This window comes from Haliotis rubra, unplaced genomic scaffold, assembly GCF_003918875.1.
Source record: "Haliotis rubra isolate DU_JTF1 unplaced genomic scaffold, ASM391887v1 Scf1205, whole genome shotgun sequence".
In the NCBI taxonomy this organism is placed as follows: Eukaryota; Metazoa; Mollusca; class Gastropoda; order Lepetellida; family Haliotidae; genus Haliotis; species Haliotis rubra.
In genome coordinates this window covers 42,647-62,005 of record NW_025765121.1, presented here as the reverse complement: position 1 = coordinate 62,005, position 19,359 = coordinate 42,647, and the positions used below count along the sequence as shown (strand labels likewise).

Here is a 19,359-nt window from a genome sequence, read left to right as displayed (position 1 = left end):
AATACCAGGTCACACGGGCAACATGTTAGCTTCAAACGACGTGGCTGATATTTACGGTTTGACGTACATGATTACCAACGGGATTTTTTCAATTCAAATTTGACTTTCAAATCACACACCACGCTCGTAGTAGATGTCTATCTCATTGACGCTCGTGGGAGGTCAGAACGAACACTTTTGACTGGGTTGATAACACACTGGTTAGACACAATCACCAACGGTATCGTATCGTCATAGGACCAGGATCGAAATCCTTAATAAGCCTCGATGGAGTGCGTGTTATAGAAAAAAATTCGATTCATGTCTCGAATATTTACGTGTACGATAATTTAATCCATATCAGCCTCAAATACATTGATCGGATATTAACGGAAAACCAATTAAATATTATTTTATAACAAAATATATATACACACACACAAGATGGGACTGTACCCAGTCGTAGATGAAGTAGCAAAATCACTGGAAACCGTAGACGGGTTTTGTTTGCGACAGATATGCGAGATCAAACAACAACTAGAACGTGAACGCGATACGTGGTCGGCATTACAGAAAAAATATCCTAGGGCCGTCAATTCCTCGGACGGTGTTGACAGCGCTATGGTTTCAGTCAGTATGGGATTAGGTGTAGCAGGTATCAAGTTATTATCCACCATCGTGGCTGCACCCGTGATGCTAGTCATTGAAATAACAGCCGGAGTGGTATGATTGAGCCTTAAGTACGTGTCTCGCTGACTGCAACGTAAAGCAATCGAAACACGACGAAATTAGAATTTTAGCCGAAGCGAAGTTAAACATGGCAGACGATCATATTTCATTGATTCTAAAATCTCTGAAGAAGAGTTTCGTTTGGTGCTATCAGAAATCGAAAAATATCACAGAATGACACAGGAGATTCGGACCAAGTCTCGTAAAAACGCCGTCATTTGTGAAGACGAGAATATTTTTTTCATAGAACAAGGGAAGCAACAGGCCCTACAAGCCTTCATTACGAAAACTAAACAAATCATAGAAGGAGATTCACAATAAACTGTTTCGCGGACATCAACATAACGTAGTCAGCCAGACCAAGGCGACTCTCGGGAAGAATGCCGAGACCTGCGTTTTCATTCCGCTTCACACAGCTGTCGCCTCGCTAGTCAGCCGGCCGTGCATCATAGCCGAGCCGAGACACACACACTGCGACTCGCCCACACTGCTCGCTCAGTGGTACCGAGACGGCAGCTAGTCGACACAGGGGAATGGCCGAGAGAGCCAGCCAGCCAGTCGGCTGTACAAGCCGAGCCAAGCCACACGCTGCGACTCGCCCACAGCGCTCGTTCAATGCTACCGAGACGGCAGCTAGTCGACACGGGGGTACTGCCGAGAGAACCAGCCAGCCAGCGAGTCGGCTGTACAAGCCGAGCCGAGCCACACACTGCGACTCGCCCACAGCACTCGCTCGGTGATACCCAGACCCATTCAGCTAAAAACACCTCTCGCCTCGATAATATATAGCAAGTACGACAATACCTTGGATTGTTAGCCTTTCGCCAGACCAACCCCATGCTCACTAAAAAGTGATTTTTTTCCTAAACTATTTGACCGATTTTCGTGAAATTTTGCATGCATCTCGGCAGATGGTTACGCTATAGCAAAACAGCATTGGGAACACTCTCGATGACTTCATTAGATTAATTAAGACTTAATTACGACAGTTGAACATTTTACCTCTTCCCGACCGACCCCATGCTCACATAAAAGTCAATATTTCGGAAACTATTCGACCGATTTTCAAAGACGGCGAACCGAACTTGTACTACTTGAAAGACGGGCCGCCGAGAGCATTCGTCAGAGAGGAGTTGATTATGGTACCTCACGACACAGTCCCTTTTCAATCACCCACTGTATGATAATTGTCATCATTGTGTGCGTGCGTGTGTGTGTGTGTGCGTGCGTGCGTGCGTGTGTCTGTGTGTGTGTGTGTGTATGAATCAAAGGCCTTGATTTTTCCCGAGGGGACCTGGTCCCGTACCATCATTGTCTATACTACTCATATAAACACACACACACACACACACGCACGCACGCACACACACACACACACACACACACACACACACACACACACACACACACACACACACACACACACACACACACACACACACACACACACACACACACACACACACACACACACACAAACACAAACACACAAACAAACAAACAAACAAAAGAACTGGCTTATGACAAAGGAAATACAGTTTGATGTACAATCTGTGGGGACCCAAAGACGATATGTGAGTATCCACAAAAAAAGGAAAGTTAAAATCGCCTTGCTCTCATTCACCACTATTTTAACACAAATACTGACACGCAAAACATATGCTTGACGGTACATTATCGGGCCATAGAATGTACATGTATATGCCTAGGCTCTGCACTTCACGTACATCAAAAGGAAGGACCTTGAATTGCAGAAATAACAGAGTTTGTCAGAATTTGTTCCAGTCATACACTGATACATAGGAAAATATCATTGACAAATCAAACATTTTACATGCAAGGTGTAAATCATTTATCATTCAATATTTCTTGAAAACATTATTACAATGTTAAACAATATAACTTGAAATACAAAAAAAAGAGTGGGATCAGGACGTTATTTACTAAACAAAGAATTAAAAACATCCTGAATCAATCATGACACACGACATAAAAGACAGATCAGTAAGAAATTGATCAGAAAAAATAGCCAAACATGTACATGAACTAAATGCTAATGACTGTATGGTTATATAGCTCTGGCTGTTGAATATATACTGATTCCATTAATTAATCTATTGCTCTGATACTAGAATTAGATATAGTAGATATATGTCATATTTCACTTTGATCGATTTGACCCGTTTCTTTCATGAAATACACATTTTCGAATGGACCCACAACTTCAACATCACAAGCTTCTCCATTGTCAGGTGTACGGATTGCTCCAGTTTCGACATCGTTGGTATCATCACAGCATTCGTGATCTTCATGTTCTTCAAAACCATTGTTTTCATAGACTTGCTTCCTAGTTTTGGTAGTCTAAAAATAGAAATAAGCACGATTTGGAATTTATTCAAAAATAATTTCATTATCTGAGATTCAGAGACGCAATCTTTGAAAAACGTGACGTTTTTGTGCCTTACACCATTAAATATGTTTCTGTAAGTATTACTATAAATGATCTAACATTTCTTTCAAATTGGATGAACGCAAAGTATCAATACAGTTATGTGTCTCCCAATGTGTTACATGTCGCATCATCATGATACATATCATGGGAAGGTACACGCTTCTGACTGATAATTGTGTTTCTGGTTTCTCTGCTGAACGATTGACTTTTTTCCAACATTTTGATAGAAATTCATAATCACATGCTAATTACATAGTCGGAACAATGTAGTCAGCTCTGCTTTTAGGAGAAAGTTCTCATGAATACCAGAAGGCTTTGGTAGTTCTTATTTGATAAGTATGCTATGCGGAAACGGAATAGATTCCGTCTATAGCATTCTCCTTCAATTAGTATAAATAATCTTACCAATGTCGCCTTTATTCTTTCGTCACGTGTTTTTGCTCCATTCCTCGGAATCGTCATACAGAGGCAAATGACAGTGATGACCAGAAGCGCCGAAAACAGCAGTGTAAGTAGTGGTAGGAGATTTGGCTGTGCTTGACACTTGTTTGTAAATAGACCGACGTCTTCTTTTGTTCCATGTGGACATGACAACAGGCACTTTCCTTTATATTGAAACTTATTTCTTTCATGACATTCATATTTATAGATGCATGCCTTGCCATCTAGGAGTTTGTCTGAATCACACTCAATACATTCCGTGTCAGTGGCTCTCTGACCTTGCGGGCATTGGTGGTGACATTTGCCACTGCTGTGATATGGAGCCTCTTCAGGACAGGTGATTACACATGTTCCGTTGAAGACAAAGTTACCTTGCGATATGCACCGTTCACTGCTGATACAGGTGACATTTTGTGCTACTGTGTTAACAGGGCATGCTAACACACAGTAAGTTGCGCCATATATTCCTGGAGCTGAAAGTGGTGCTGTCTCGGGACAACTTGTGAGGCATGTGTTATTGTGTATAACCTTCAAATTGCATTGATATGTGACTATACAATGCTTGTCTTCTGCAACTTTGCCCAATGGACAGACCGCATAGCATCTGTTATGGTCAATATATGGTGCTTCCACAGGACAAGATTCAACACAAGTGCCATTAAACATAAACATATAGAGATAATTAAAATGGGTACACTTTGTTCTGGTTATACACTCCTTGTGATACAGCGCTGTTTCTCTAGGGCATTCATCCACACAGGCTTTACCACTAACATAACGCGGACATTCCGCAACGCATGTTCCATTGAGTATAAATTGTCCTTTGTCTGTGCAGACAGAATCCACAAGGCAGGTGGACAGTGAAGCATTGGGTACAGTTCCTAAAGGACACTGGCTGTAACATTGCCCGTCATAGATGTTTGGGGCGTCAGGCGAACAGGATCCCACACATGATCTATTTTGAATAACCTTGCCTTCTTCGTGTATACATCTGTGTTGTGTAATACACTGGTGATTGTAGGACACTTTCCCATCCCGACAGTCCGAGGCACACCTTCCAGCATCAACATATGGAAATCCAGGCGAACAGGATCCCACACATGATCTATTTTGAATAACCTTGCCTTCTTCGTGTATACATCTGTGTTGTGTAATACACTGGTGATTGTAGGACACTTTCCCATCCCGACAGTCCGAGGCACACCTTCCAGCATCAACATATGGAAATCCGGGCGGGCACTGGTCTGTACATGTGCTGTTGGAGATGACCTTCCGAGCTTCAGTGCAGTCGTGGGGATTTATGCAGTGAGTAGTGTTAGTGACGGTTTGATATGGACAATTATGAACACAAATATCAGACATTGTGACCACAGTCCCCAGCGGGCAGGAGTCAACACAACTCCCATTGTACACGAACATACCCCTAGCTGTACATTGTGTTGAGTTTAAGCAGTTGGAACCGTTTACCACCGTGTCATCCGGACATGATCTGTGGCAGGTGCGAGCATCATAAGAGAGGTACAGTGCCCCTGGACAAGTCCGACGACAGTAGCCATTGGATATGACAAAACCTCTTTCAAGACATTGTTTCTTTGATATGCAGCCCCACTCATGTAACACCTTCACATAAGCTCCCGGACAGTATTGTGCAGATCCACGTATAAGAAAATAGAAAAGCACAAAGAAGAATGACATCGAACTTGAGAGCTTCATTATAGTTTCAAACAGCCATGTAATATTTCCGTGACTTTGTTCGCTTTTCGTGGATCTTTTTTTTGTAATTAGATGTGATGTTCTCAATTGGGTTAATCTGAAGAAAAGGTAAAACAGACAAACAATTGTGACCTACGTGGACATGCAGTTGCTGAAACAAACTGGCAGTTTGTCATGTGATTATGCACTGTATGCCATCTACCACATGTGGTCAATGGTTACCTATGTAGCTATTTACCACATGTGGTCAATGGTGACATATGTAGCTATTTACTACATGTGGTCAGTGGTGACTTATGTAGCTATTTACCACATGTGGTCAGTGGTGACCTATGTAGCTATTTACCACATCTGGTCAATGGTTACCTATGTAGCTATTTACCACATGTAGTCAATGGTGACATATGTAGCTATTTACCACATGAGGTCAATGGTGGCCTATGTAGCTATTTACCACATCTGGTCAATGGTGACATATGTAGCTATTTACCACATGTGGTCAGTGGTGACATATGTAGCTATTTACCACATGTGGTCAATGGTGACCTATGTAGCTATTTACCACATGTGGTCAATGGTAACCTATGTAGCTATTTACCACATGTGGTCAATGGTGACCGATGCAACTCTTTACCACATGTGGTCAATGGTGAAGTAAGTGTGATGAATGCCTTTTTACCACATGAGGTCAATGGTGGCCTATGCAGCTATTTACCACATTTGGTCAATGGTGACCTATGTAACTATATGACACATGTGGCCAATGGTGGCTTATGTAGCTATTTACCACATGTGGTCAATGGTGACCTATGTAGCTATTTACCACATGTGGTCAATGATGACATATGTAGCTATTTACCACTTGTGGTCAATGGTGACATATCTAGCTATTTACCACATGTGGTCAATGGTGACATATGTAGCAATTTACCACATGAGGTCAATGGTGGCTTATGTAGCTATTTGCCACATGAGGTCAATGGTGGCCTATGTAGCTATTTACCACATGTGGTCAATGGTGACATATGTAGCTATTTACCACATGTAGTCAATGGTGACCTATGCAGCTATTTACCACATGAGGTCAATGGTGGCCTATGCAGCTATTTACCACATTTGGTCAATGGTGACCTATGTACCTATATGCCACATGTGGTCAATGGTGACATATGTAGCTATTTACCACATGTGGTCAATGGTTACCTATGTAGCTATTTACCACATGTGATCACTGGTTACCTATGTAGCTATTTACCACATGTGGTCAATGGTTACCTATGTAGCTATTTACCACATGTGGTCAATGGTTACCTATGTAGCTATTTACCACATGTGGTCAATGGTGACCGATGCAACTATTTACCACATGTGGTCAATGGTTACCTATGTAGCTATTTACCACATGTGGTCAATGGTTACCTATGTAGCTATTTACCACATGTGGTCAATGGTGACCGATGAAACTATTTACCACATGTGGTCAATGGTGAAGTAAGTGTGATGAATGCCTTTTTACCACATGAGGTCAATGGTGGCCTATGCAGCTGTTTACCACATTTGGTCAATGGTGACCTATGTAACTATATGACACATGTGGTCAATGGTGGCTTATGTAGCTATTTACCACATGTGGTCAATGGTGACCTATGTAGCTATTTACCACATGTGGTCAATGATGACATGTGTAGCTATTTACCACTTGTGGTCAATGGTGACATATCTAGCTATTTACCAAATGTGGCTAGCTGTCTTCCATTACCTTACATTATATGCAGATATTTACCTGTACGTGGCTGTAGTGACTTCAGCTTGAAAACGGTGCGAGATTCTTCACCAAAACCTCATTCACTGACACAAACCAGAATTTGTTGACTTTAACGCTGTCGTTGTTCTTATTTCTAATTCAAAGGTAATGTTAATACACACCGTCCTGCTATTCAACATGTTTTCCACGAACTGTACTGCACAACGGCAACAATGGGTACCATGGCTGTTGTCAAAACAAACATTGGCTACGGGCTTCCCAGTATTCTAATTTTGGATCCATGTCACTTTGAACGGTGGTGACATTAGTCGTCGGTGTACGTAGAAATAAACAGTTGAGAAGCATTACAGGTACGTAGGGTAATGTGATCATGGCACTTGCATATTATAGGTTCTGTTTTAAATAGCAAGTAGTGGGAAAGAATGGTGGCCTGGTAAGATACTAAGTTATGATGTTGTTGATCTATTTACCAGTGTACCCATTAACGAAACTCCCCACACCCTCTGGCACCACCTTGATATCCTTGACACGAACCACTCCACTGACTATCATCCAACTCATTTCTAACTCCATCACTTCCACCTACCTTACCTGGGTTGATAACATCTTCGAGCAGATCCATCCACTCTCTCCTATCCATTCTGAAATCTATATGACTTCTTTCGAGCAACAAACTCTCCGCACTTTACTAATCAAACGAGCCTGCTGGTTCAGGAAGGTTGATGACACTTTTGTTATCCTCTCCCAAAATCACGACCCCACTGTCCTTCTCCAACACCTTAACCAATAGCACCCCCGAATTCAGTTTACAAGCGAACCAACTTCTTTCCCTGACGTTCTGGTCACCCGCACCGCTGACAACACTATCCAAACCTCTGTCTACCGCAAACCCACACACACTGACCAATACATTCAATTCCTCAAAACTAAAACCGGCATAATCTCTACCCTCACCCGCCATACTGTCAATCTTTCCTCTGCCTCACCTGAACCCGAGCTCCAACACCTTCGCCACGTTTTCACCCAACTTACCAATTACCCCACTAAACTTGTTGACCAAGTCATCAAATCCACCCTCAACCGATCACCTAAACCAGGGAGATTATATAACGATTGTAGACTATCCCTGCCTAAACTCACCACTTACAAGCCCAAATCTGCACCCATCCGCATCCCACTACCATACATAGGCAAAACATCACATCAGTCATTTATTACAGCAGCAAGCGGCATTCACCACACTTACTTCACCAAAACGACACCACTAAAAACCACCATTAGGGCTAATGGTAGAAATACGCTACACAACAACAAACAACCGAAAGGTGTGGTCTACAACATCAGCTGCGACTATGACAGCAACTACATCGGGGGAAAATCAAGATCACTCAACACAACACCAGCCCAGCACAACATTAATTGGGACACTAGCAAACAATCAACATCATTACACTGCAAGAAAATTGACTGAAGCACTACACATAAAAAGACACCGCCCAAAACTTAACAGGGACCAGGGCTATTTTATCACATCAACTTACCACCACCTAATCCAAAACTAATTAACTGAATCTCCCTCTCTCTGGCTTCTCTAACTAACCCTCTCGCCTAATTAGTTTTCCCCACTCCCGCTGGTATCCTATCCATCATGCTCTTATCTTGCCTCGTCTTATCTCATGTGTAGCTACAAGGTATTTCTACACCTACTCGTCGCTATGGTACAATAAGGGAGTTGATCATCCATAAAGACTTGTCATCCCTATTACTCTGGTGGTTTTAATGCTCTGGCCCAACTAATACGAGCAGCTGATTGGTGTTTAATAGTGTTCGTTATTGATTATATGGTTTGGAATATTGCCTATATTGTAGGATGTACAGAATGATCATTTGATGATATTTTACATCAGGTTGGTATGGAAACCAAGGAAGAAACAACAAAAGTTGAACTTGAAGAAAGTGACCATCATCTCGTTCAGTTGGATGTTGGTGAGTCAGTATCCTTCAAAACGACTTCACCTGAGATGTTGGATGACAGAATCCCTGATATTCCCAGTGGGAAGTCACATCATCTTTTCATCTCCCACAGTGAAGAAGACGCCGAATGGGTAGAACATCTGGTGAAAGTTCTTGAGGACAAGCATGGTGTTACGTGTCTATGGCCCAAACGAGATTTTCTTGCCGGCCAGGGTGTACCAGGGCTGATACAAAGAGGAATAGCAGAAAGCATGAAAGTTGTGTTTGTGCTGACTCCAGACTCACTTGAAAGTCCATGGTGCGAACAGGAAAGAGACTGGGCCATTGTTTTGTCTATGGAAGAACGGCAGAACAGAATAATACCGCTTCTGTTAACGCCATGCAAAATACCCGACATTTTCAACACGTTCAACTACATCGATGTTCCCAAAGGAGAAGACTATGTGAACAGGACCATTCGGGCTCTCGCTGGAAAAGGTAAGGAGGTATCCCAATATCCGAAGCTTGGTGTAAACAATCTGCTCATGCGAATTAAGTGGTAACAATGGATAACAATGGCCCGACAACTGAACAGTACATGCGTTACATAAGTGCAATATTGCTCATGTACGACAACATCAACTTATCATCTAACCAATATTGTGGGAGAATCTTTAACTAAATTAGATGCATCAGATTTAATCCGAAATATTAAAATATGTTACACCAGAAATCTCGTAGAACAACGAAGAACGATATAGTGAAAGAAAAGACAAAAGATCGATGCTCATGCTTTTGGTGGATTGGTGGTCGAAACACGATTATTTACATACCTCCGCCATATAGCTGGAATATTGCTCAGTGAGATGTTTACAACAAACCAGCCAACCTTGAGTGTAATGCACATCGAATTCATCTTATTGGAAACCTAATGATATTACAGTACGTACACGCACACGCTTTGGTCAGAATCGGAAAGACTACCACAGTTGGCATTTACCAACGTCAGTCATTCACATTCATAGACTGTTACCGCAAGAAACAATTTCCCCAAGTCTACTACACTCGAAATAAATGCCTGGAGAATAGCTTCTTACAAATGTGGCGTTGGGTTGGCTTTAAATGTAATGCCAACAATTCGGCAATTTTTGAGCTGGGAACAAAAGAAACGTACCTGCAAGGTAACTGCATTCAAACAAAGGCACAGGGGTACATTATTTGTGCTGTCAATGTACAGGCCAAGGGACATGCCTGCTGTTTGCAAAGGCTATTTTAAATACATGGTATTAATTTCTAGGTTACACATGCACTGCCATCCATCTAGGTGCCCCTCCTTCTTTCAGACCTGTCAGACCTTCAACCACGCGTGATCAACTTTCTCAGGACTCAAGGTAAGCACAACCGCCGTCATATCACTATTCATTAAGTGTTGTAACTATTGACAAAAATATTTGTTGGCATTTTCAGAAAAAAAAAGAAACTGTTGGGAATTTTAAAACATTACACTAGTTGGACGGGCGGAGAGTAATACTATATCCACCGCTTCGAGCTAAACGCGCGGCGGGGGATATAGTATTACTCTCCGCCCGTCCGTCCGTACGTACGAATTGGAATATCTTAAGAGCCGTTCACTAGATTCTTTTCATTTTGATACATAGGTTCATCAATGTATAAGAAAGGGCCAAGTCAGGTTTGGTGACCTTGACCTTCATTTCAAGGTCACAAGGGGACTTTAACGTTTTACCTGCATGTTAAGCTATCTCAAGAACCGTTGCCTGGAGTTTCTTTAAATTCAACACCAAGCTTTATCTAGGGAAGGCGCAGGGTCCAGTCAATTTTGGTGACCTTCACTTAATTTTCATGGTCATGGCAACACTTTGAAAATGTTAGCATGTTAACCTGAATGTTAAGCTATCTCAAGATCCGTTCCCTGGATTTTCTTCAATTTTGGTGACCTTCACATAATGTTCAAGGTCATGGGGACACTTTGAAGATTTCAGCATGTTAACCTGAATGTCACGCTATCTCAAGAACCGTTGCCTGGATTGTCTTCATATTCAACACCAAGCTTCATCCACAGGGAAGGAGCAGGGCCCAGTCGATTTCGGTGACCTTCACTTAATGTTCATGGTCACAGAGACACTTTGAAGATTTCAGCATATTAACCCACATGTTATGTTTGTCAGCGAGATTCCTCAAGAATCACTCACTGGAGTTTCTTCATATTCAACACCAAGCTTCATCCAGGGAAGGCGCAGGGCCCAGTCGATTTTGGTGACCTTCACTTAATTTTCAAGGTCACCGAGACACGTTAAGATTGTCAGCAAGATATGTCAAGAACGGTTCACTGGATTTTCTTCATAGACTTTCAAGACTTCCCTTGAATGTGTTTCAATAAGCAATTTCTTTAGTACTATTTTTGCCTACTTCATACACTATGACATTCATGTCAAGGTCAAAGTCAATCTTGAAAATATGTGTGTTTGAACAATAAAGAGCAAGATATCAAGAGAGGTTGACTGGTCATATTTTTGTTGACATTTAACTTCATCTTAAACTTTCATTACTTTATAAGTTTGATTTGATAATTTGCGGCGGGGGATTATGTCACCTCAGTGACAATGCTTGTTTTTTTAACAGGTAGCGGATTAAATATGGAGTTCAATGGGTATAAATGCTCAACATATATGTGTGGAGGGCCATCATGGGCTTTCGGAGATCTGACGGAATCACAAAGACTGAAGCTTTCAAGACTTGGCAGCGAGGTAGAATCCATTTTATCTCTTTCATCTTTATTAGATACATGTGTAACTGATTGTTTGTGGGCACCATCTTTCCCTCAATGATTCCATATGTTGTACATGTATATAGATATATGTATATATTTAATGTTTATTATTATGAATGTATTTTATATATGATATACCTAATACATGTATATAAACTATGGAAGTTTTGCTTAAATGAATATGTTGAGATATAATTATCTTACAGTCTAAGTGTCTTTTCAGTACTTTGTGAGACCTCCTTGCCCGGCATATACACGACTGAATGAGTCTTGGTACACTACCGATCAAAGTTTGAAGGAAATCGTGACAGCGTATCCCAATATTCGACCACGTCTTTCTTCATATCCTCAATATTTCTAAGTCCTTTTTTGGTTTATTCTGTCCTTCATTAGTCCCCACCCATTCTCAATAGGGTTACGATCTGGGCTGTAGTTGAGCCAGTTTAAAACTTGAACATTTTCGCCCGACAACCACTGTTTTGTGTAGTCCACTATGTGTTTTGGGTCGTTATCACGCTGGACAATCCAATTATCTTCATACAGTGTTCGGGCCGTCAAATTTCCTGTGACAATACACAACGGTGTCACTCCACGTGATGATATCCCAACCGACATGTGGAATTTCGGGCTATATTTTGGGCGTTGTTAGATAGGTTTCACGGTATCTTCTGTGCAAATGTTCACACAGTTCAGAAAAGTCAGACAGAACTTTCATCAGAAAAACCCATTATACCAATCTTTATTTTCGTGAGTCCTACACCATTTTAAACGTCTTATTTGTGCATCTTTCACACCTGAAGACTTCCTCTATTAATCATCTCATTTCTGATATTCTCAACGCTTTTCAATTTTCCCCTACTCACAATCTGACCGTAGTACTGAACTTCCTTGACCTCACTGCCCCCGTCTTGTGCTCAATCTCCTGACTGAATATTCTTCAAAGTTCTGCATACTGCAGACAGAGGAATGCCATGTCAACTCCTTTGCATTGGTCACATCCCTTTCAAAATCATAAAACCAACTTTCTTTTCTCTTCTGCTACCAAATCTGCCATACCAACAAAGGAAGCCGTCTGCTACACCAGGGGAGATAACTCTTGATGTTGTAATGTTCATTTGTTAAGCCTGCAAGAGTTGCCTCCCATACTTACGTACCTTACTACATCATGTAACACCTATTTTAAAATTCCATTTTCAGTATTAGGAAACAAAGATTTACTCAATAATTTCTTGGAAAACTGTATGTATGTAAATCAACAGTCAATTAAATATTAATTCCATACAGTTTGCAGAAAACGTATATCAAGAGGCCAAAGATATTGCGAACAGATCCAGAGAAATGAAATTCTATTCCCTATCCAATCCTTTTTCCTGTCACGCGTGGGGCGTCTATCTGTGTGGTGTTCTCCTAACAACCCTGATGGTGTGCATTGTGATGATCCCACTGATATATTACACCGATGTGTTCTATGACGCTCTCTACATGCTGATCGTGATCGGTGTTGCTGTCATCGCTATACCAGGTGCACTTTGGTTGTTTGCAAGGAAGGTAGGTATGAAACTAGACTGACATCTAGTCTCTAAAGTGATAATATTTTACAGAAAAAACAGTTCACATATAATATTAATAAAATGTAATGAAAAGGATCCCAGAGACTTTCTTCATAATCCTGAAACTGTGGAAATATAGACTCACCACGTACTCTAGACTTGCAATGCACTTTCTTGGATATGTTGTTTCAGGGTTTGTATGACAGACTAGATTCAAACAGGTTAATTAAATTGCTGCACTTATTGCTCTTCGCAAAACACACACACAGACACACACAGATACACATCCACATACACACGCACACATGCACCCACACACAAACAAACTCACATTGCTTAATTATATTATATTTTGCTCTCATCTCATTTTTAAATTTGATATTTCTCTGTGTCTACAGTCATTAAGATAACATGCTCACACGACTGAGCCTTGAGTTAGAGACCTTCGTTATACAATATTCACTGACCGATCCTTGAACCACATCATGACTTCTGATGCATATTGCTATCCCCAATTTAATGTGCATTTTGCTTTCACCTAGAATGAGAAAAAGTTACGTGATGTCATTCAAGGTCACAGTATCCGAAATGTGATGAAAACGAGGATTCTTATCAACTACAACAACGTTTCCTTCCAACCCACAGTATCCTTTCAAATGACAAATAAATACGTTTATATCATGACCTAAATAGGAGCAACTCACTTAAGTCAAAGTATTTTCCTTAGTCTCAACTAGCTTCAGCTAATGTACTACGATTTGTCACCTTGTCTGGTAAGTTAGAAATGTGTGAACCATAGAGTATCCATAGTGCCTAGTGTAGAGCCTCGTGTCGCTAATCACGATATGGCTGAAATATTGCCGATGTGACGATAAATAATAACTCACTCACTCACTCGTGTCGCTAAAGTATCGTGTATTCTAAGTCTATGTTGTTCACTCGTTAAAACTATTGACATGAAATGATCTACAAAAGCCACAGCACTTCTTTGTACTTGTGTACATACATACATGTAACTACCAGTAACTACATCTGAAAACGGTTTAAACGGATGTGTGGGGCTCACAGACAATCCTCCTCATCAGGACGAATGCAAGGTTCAAGCCCACGTCTCGCAGATTCAGGCACAGCGAATGGACGCTGCTCAAATCGAAAACATTTGGCGATATATGCCATAAGACAACCATTATAATGTATCATTTTGTGGAGATGTAGGTAATGAAGCGATTTGAGTACAGGTTGGATGAGTTCCCAGTAACTCACCTTGCAGTTGTATTCTGCAATCTTTGCAGTCATGAGGCTGTTACAGTAGTCAACCCGTGAAACAATTCGTGATTGCAACGAGTTTGCTCCTGAAGTGAAAATGACAGGTTCTGCAAAGTTTGAGCATGTTATATTACAAACCAGTCAATACTAATATTTCCATTTCCAGAGGCATGTCTCAGACCACGTCATGAATCAGTCAAATGTTGTGCAGTTTGAAACAGAGACTTTGGAGAGGTTTAAGGTACAGGTACATCTTATACAAACATATCTACAGTCGAGTGCATTGTGTTATAAAAGTTGTATGATTTCTATCAATCAAAACTGCAAATGTGCCTGGTTCTTATCGGAATATGTAGATACTGTCAAAATATCAAGACTTATAATGTCAAATTAGAATGAGTATCTCCTGGGTTGAAAATGAATTTCTGCAGGTGTATAAGCACTAAATATAGACGATATGCGTCGCCTATTACTACATTTAGTTTTCATTGTACACCTGAAGAGCTGTTGAACGGCGAAAAGTCTTGTGTGGATAAATGAGTATTGACAAGAAGAACTATCTGGATTCATCTTTTACACATGTTCTATAAATGTTCCCATTACAAATGCATTCTTATGTCGATTTATATGAAGGTTTTCCATGCTCTTGAATAACTTTTTCAAATAAAGATTTATCGACATCAGGCTAAAAGGTGTTATCACTGAAGGTGTCAACGGTGATGTAGATATATCGTGACTAGGCTACCGATAACGTTGTGTTTTAAAGAATGCTTCTTTTGTTTCAGGCTAGAGCCAAAACTTTCGCCGAGCGACGTCTGTATGGATTTGTTCTGAGAAAGACTGACTATCTGTTTAACTGGAGCCGTCTGCCTGACTCTGAAGTACACAGACATGCAACATTCCAAAATAAGATGTGTGTATGTGAATTAATGACACTTTGAGGCCACCGTATTGTCTTCCAGACAACTGTAGTCACCATTATTTTCTGGACAGCTGACGTTGTCATTGTTTTCTGGACAGTCACCACTGTTCTCTGGACAGCGGAATGCATAAGTGTTCTAGGGTCAGCTGATATCACCATTGTTCTCTGGACAGCTGACGTTGTCATTGTTCTCTGGACAGCCGACATCACCATTGTTCTCTGGACAGCGGAATACATAAGTGTTCTCTGGACAGCCGACATCACCATTGTTCTCTGGACAGCGGAATGCATAAGTGTTCTCTGGACAGCCGACATCACCATTGTTCTCTGACAGCGGTTCTCTGGAATCACATACAGCGGTCATAAGGTTCTCTGACAGCCGACATCACCATTGTTCTCTGGACAGCGGAATGCATAAGTGTTCTAGGGATAGCCGACATCACCATTGTTCTCTGGACAGCGGAATGCATAAGTGTTCTAGGGACAGCCGACATCACCATTGTTCTCTGGACAGCGGAATGCATAAGTGTCCTAGGGACAGCCGACATCACCATTGTTCTCTGGACAGCGGAATGCATAAGTGTTCTCTGGACAGCCGACATCACCATTGTTCTCTGGACAGCGGAATGCATAAGTGTTCTCTGGACAGCCGACATCACCATTGTTCTCTGGACAGCGGAATGCATAAGTGTTCTCTGGACAGCCGACATCACCATTGTTCTCTGGACAGCGTAATGCATAAGTGTCCTAGTGACAGCCGACATCACCATTGGTGTCTGGACAGCGGAATGCATAAGTGTTCTCTGGACAGCCGACATCACAATTGTTCTCTGGACAGCGGAATGCATAAGTGTCCTAGGGACAGCCGACATCACCATTGGTCTCTGGACAGCGGAATTCATAAGTGTTCTCTGGACAGCCGACATCAGAATTGTTCTCTGGACAGTGGAATACATAAGTATTCTAGGGACAGCCGACATCATCTGTCTTCTCCGGTCAGCTGCAGCTATTGTTGTTTTCTACACAGCTTGTCATATCGATGATACGTATTTTGCCAATTGTCCATATTGTCATGTTTAGGTTATGCATTACTTCATGCAAGACGTCTAAGCGTCAACCAAAAATGAAGACAAAATAATGCAATCAACAGTGACGAGGTAATGCATATCCCCGAAGATTCCGGGCTGGAATGATTGGCCTACAAGTCAAGCTTTGGTACATAGCTACTTCCCTGAGTTGTCAGGCTCATTGATGTGGTGGGTCGCGTGTCACTTTACTTTTAGACCGTGGATAATGGATCATATTATATATAGCGGATCATGTCAGTCAGAGGGTTGACTTGTCCAAAGGTCATGCTTGTAACCGTCATGCTGGTGTGTGTACTCCGGTCCTTCTGGTTGTCAGATTCATTGTGCATTTGGAACAGATAAGCCGGAGGTGATTTCAACATGTAGATTTGGTTATGATTTAAGGAAATTGTTTTGTAAATATTCTTTGCAGATTTCGGCCACCATTGCCATATATTAAAGTTAAACTTGGCAGTGGATGGATTCACACTTAATTGTTTATTAAGTGCTATGCTTGTGAATATTTTATTATGCCCCTGGCCCTTATTCCACACAGGCGCTGTAGAGTATCAGTTGTATCAACATTTATAGTGCTAAACTAATAAACATCAACTTCCCTTGCTGTATTTCTCTTTAAATGTTGTTTGCATAAAAGAGAGGTGCCAATACTGTTTTGGTAAAATTAAGCAATCTACTTTCCATATAATGATAATAATTAATTGATAGTCATTACCAATGTTACTATTTGCATGTAGTTTGTGATGATCAGCATTAATATTGCTTGTTAATATTTTTGATTTTGTTGTGTGAATGGTTATCTTATCTTGTCCCTGTCTAGCTATTAATAAATAAGATAACTGAAAGCAAAAATAGTGTAGGGTATATATTTATTTTAGGATACTGGAAACTTGCAATGTATTGGTGCTTGAAGGAAATGCTGTTTTTCACATGATTTAATACAGGAAACTAATATCAATATCAACTGAATGCGAAAATACACAAATAACTTCTAACTGTTCACTGCATCTCTTCGTGTGCTCATGGGCAGACGGGAAGCCTAGTGGTTAAAGGGTCACGCTGAGACCCGGGCTGGTTTCCTCACAAGTGTGCAATGAGTGAAGCCCATTATATTCCTGGAATATTTCTAAAACCGGCGTAAAACCATACTCACTCAGTCAAACTTCTCCCCGACATTCTGAAATTAGTTTCATGACGGCACAAACAAGAGCACCATACATCCCGTCTCGTTCTGTGTTGCGCGTTGTATTGCCTTATAATATTTATGTATATATAAATTATTTGTATATTGTTCAAAATATGCAAAAATGGCTTCTTAATGAAACTTTTTCATATTAAAAAATGTGACCCTTTGTATTTGTGTGTCATATTTGAATTGGTATTTCCCCGACAGTGACCGATCTTAAACTTGATGAGCAGGCAGGTTTTACTTCTTTTGGACAGACCTGACACAGATTTGTTGGTGATCATACTAAGGCTTCCCTCATTCCTCTATTGCTAATAAGTCAGTGGCTTTAATATGTCAATATTGGCAGGATGACGCTGTTAGGGTGTTTCTGCACATTTTAGAGCTTCAGTAGAAGGTATCCGTCCTCAGCACGACCAAATATGTACAACGACCAAGCCAAACCAATCCTACATTCAAGAAGCAGATGTTATATTCAAAATCTGAACAGAGGACAAGGCGACACTGACCTCTTCTCTCTTGTCAAATGGTTTTACTTCCTACTGAATGGATTACTGAGAGACCATGTGATTGATAGAAGCCAGGTACATGATAGTAGCCAGGGGGTGTTGATAGATAGATGGTACTGATAAGGAGGAATGAAGTGATATAGTTAATGATACTTAAAATCAAATCAAAATAAATGCCTTGGTCAGAGCTGGCTGTTTTTCTAAATTTTTATTTGTATGACATCTTGGAGCTAACGTTGCCACCAGTTGTCCTTGTTACTTATTACGATTTTCGAGGAGTCCTACTTGATAGTGTGGCTGGGATTCTTGATTTAATGTTGAGAGAGAGCTGATTTCATGTCGGATTTTTTCGAAGCCTGGGCCTAGATTTTCGAAGCTCTCTTAGCGCTAAGATAGTCGTAAGTTAATGTTACTGTATGGCACTAACGACTAACTTAACGAGAAGAGAGATTCGAAAATCATCTAGGCCCTGGTGTTCTGATACATTGGTCGACTCATCAGAAACATGTCTGTCCAACACAGGTATTTTTACCAGATATTGGCAACGTTTTCTGCAAAGTGCAAATTTCGAGTATAACCCCCGACCTCTGTAACGACCTTGTGCGCCACACTCTTAGCACAGCAGCTACCGGCATCACTTCCACTACCGATACTATGTGGACCAGAAGATATGTCTTGGCGATTCCCTCTATCACCTACTATAGTTTGGCAAAGTAAATGTTGATATACAAAGATTACACCATGTCTCAACAAAGGACTTCAAGAGTGACTGTTCTAGCAGTTCCAGCATCCACATCTATCATACAACACAGTAAGCACCACTTGACTAGTTCCGGTTTATACTTTGGAGACAGAGATTTGTCTTGTGTATCAACTCATTGCATGACCCTTTCCATGATATAAGTTTACAGGGACCTGAACTGTTAGGGATTTAGACCATACAATGTACAGTTACACACAGAGCAGAGACTGACTATTCATGAGTGCATCAATGCATATTTTGGACAGGTAATATATACAG

General features: G+C 41.0%; 2 protein-coding genes across 6 annotated transcripts; one reads left to right on the top strand and one right to left on the bottom strand.

The window, feature by feature from the left end:
• Positions 1–2,631: 2,631 nt before the first annotated feature.
• On the bottom strand, positions 2,632–7,280 carry LOC124264336 (proprotein convertase subtilisin/kexin type 5-like). 2 transcript variants are annotated; one of them, XM_046699103.1, is made up of 4 exons: positions 7,098–7,280; positions 4,806–5,411; positions 3,566–4,655; positions 2,632–3,069 (listed from the first exon to the last, which is right to left on the bottom strand). In XM_046699103.1, the coding sequence occupies exons 2-4, from the start codon at positions 5,312–5,314 to the stop codon at positions 2,863–2,865; spliced, it is 1,806 nt and encodes a 601-aa protein (XP_046555059.1). In that variant the 5' UTR covers positions 5,315–5,411; positions 7,098–7,280; the 3' UTR covers positions 2,632–2,862. The 2 variants fall into 2 exon arrangements, with proteins under 2 accessions (XP_046555059.1, XP_046555051.1); XM_046699095.1 differs by having other exon boundaries at positions 3,566–5,411.
• Positions 7,281–7,361: 81 nt separating this feature from the next.
• Positions 7,362–18,002, top strand: LOC124264313. 4 transcript variants are annotated; one of them, XM_046699080.1, is made up of 11 exons: positions 7,362–7,429; positions 8,987–9,530; positions 10,376–10,423; positions 11,673–11,797; positions 13,105–13,368; positions 13,913–14,014; positions 14,108–14,143; positions 14,803–14,877; positions 15,599–15,699; positions 15,754–15,871; positions 15,943–18,001. In XM_046699080.1, exons 2-11 carry the CDS (start codon positions 8,993–8,995, stop codon positions 16,291–16,293), a joined length of 1,758 nt encoding a protein of 585 aa, XP_046555036.1. In that variant the 5' UTR covers positions 7,362–7,429; positions 8,987–8,992; the 3' UTR covers positions 16,294–18,001. The 4 variants fall into 4 exon arrangements, with proteins under 4 accessions (XP_046555036.1, XP_046555028.1, XP_046555019.1 ...); XM_046699072.1 differs by having other exon boundaries at positions 14,114–14,143; positions 15,599–15,871; positions 15,943–18,002; XM_046699063.1 differs by having other exon boundaries at positions 15,599–15,871.
• The last annotated feature ends 1,357 nt before the right edge of the window (positions 18,003–19,359 follow it).

Excerpts from the sequence above, each read along its gene's own strand:
- LOC124264336 (XM_046699095.1), bottom strand. The coding sequence starts at position 5,314 with ATGAAGCTCTCAAGTTCGATGTCATTCTTCTTTGTGCTTTTCTATTTT. Across the intron at positions 3,070-3,565 it reads AAAGAATAAAGGCGACATTG|ACTACCAAAACTAGGAAGCA; the intron begins GTAAGATTATTT and ends TTCTATTTTTAG.
- LOC124264313 (XM_046699063.1), top strand. The coding sequence starts at position 8,993 with ATGGAAACCAAGGAAGAAACAACAAAAGTTGAACTTGAAGAAAGTGAC. Across the intron at positions 14,015-14,107 it reads ACGTTTCCTTCCAACCCACA|CTTCAGCTAATGTACTACGA; the intron begins GTATCCTTTCAA and ends AGTCTCAACTAG. Across the intron at positions 14,878-15,598 it reads AGACTTTGGAGAGGTTTAAG|ACAACTGTAGTCACCATTAT; the intron begins GTACAGGTACAT and ends ATTGTCTTCCAG.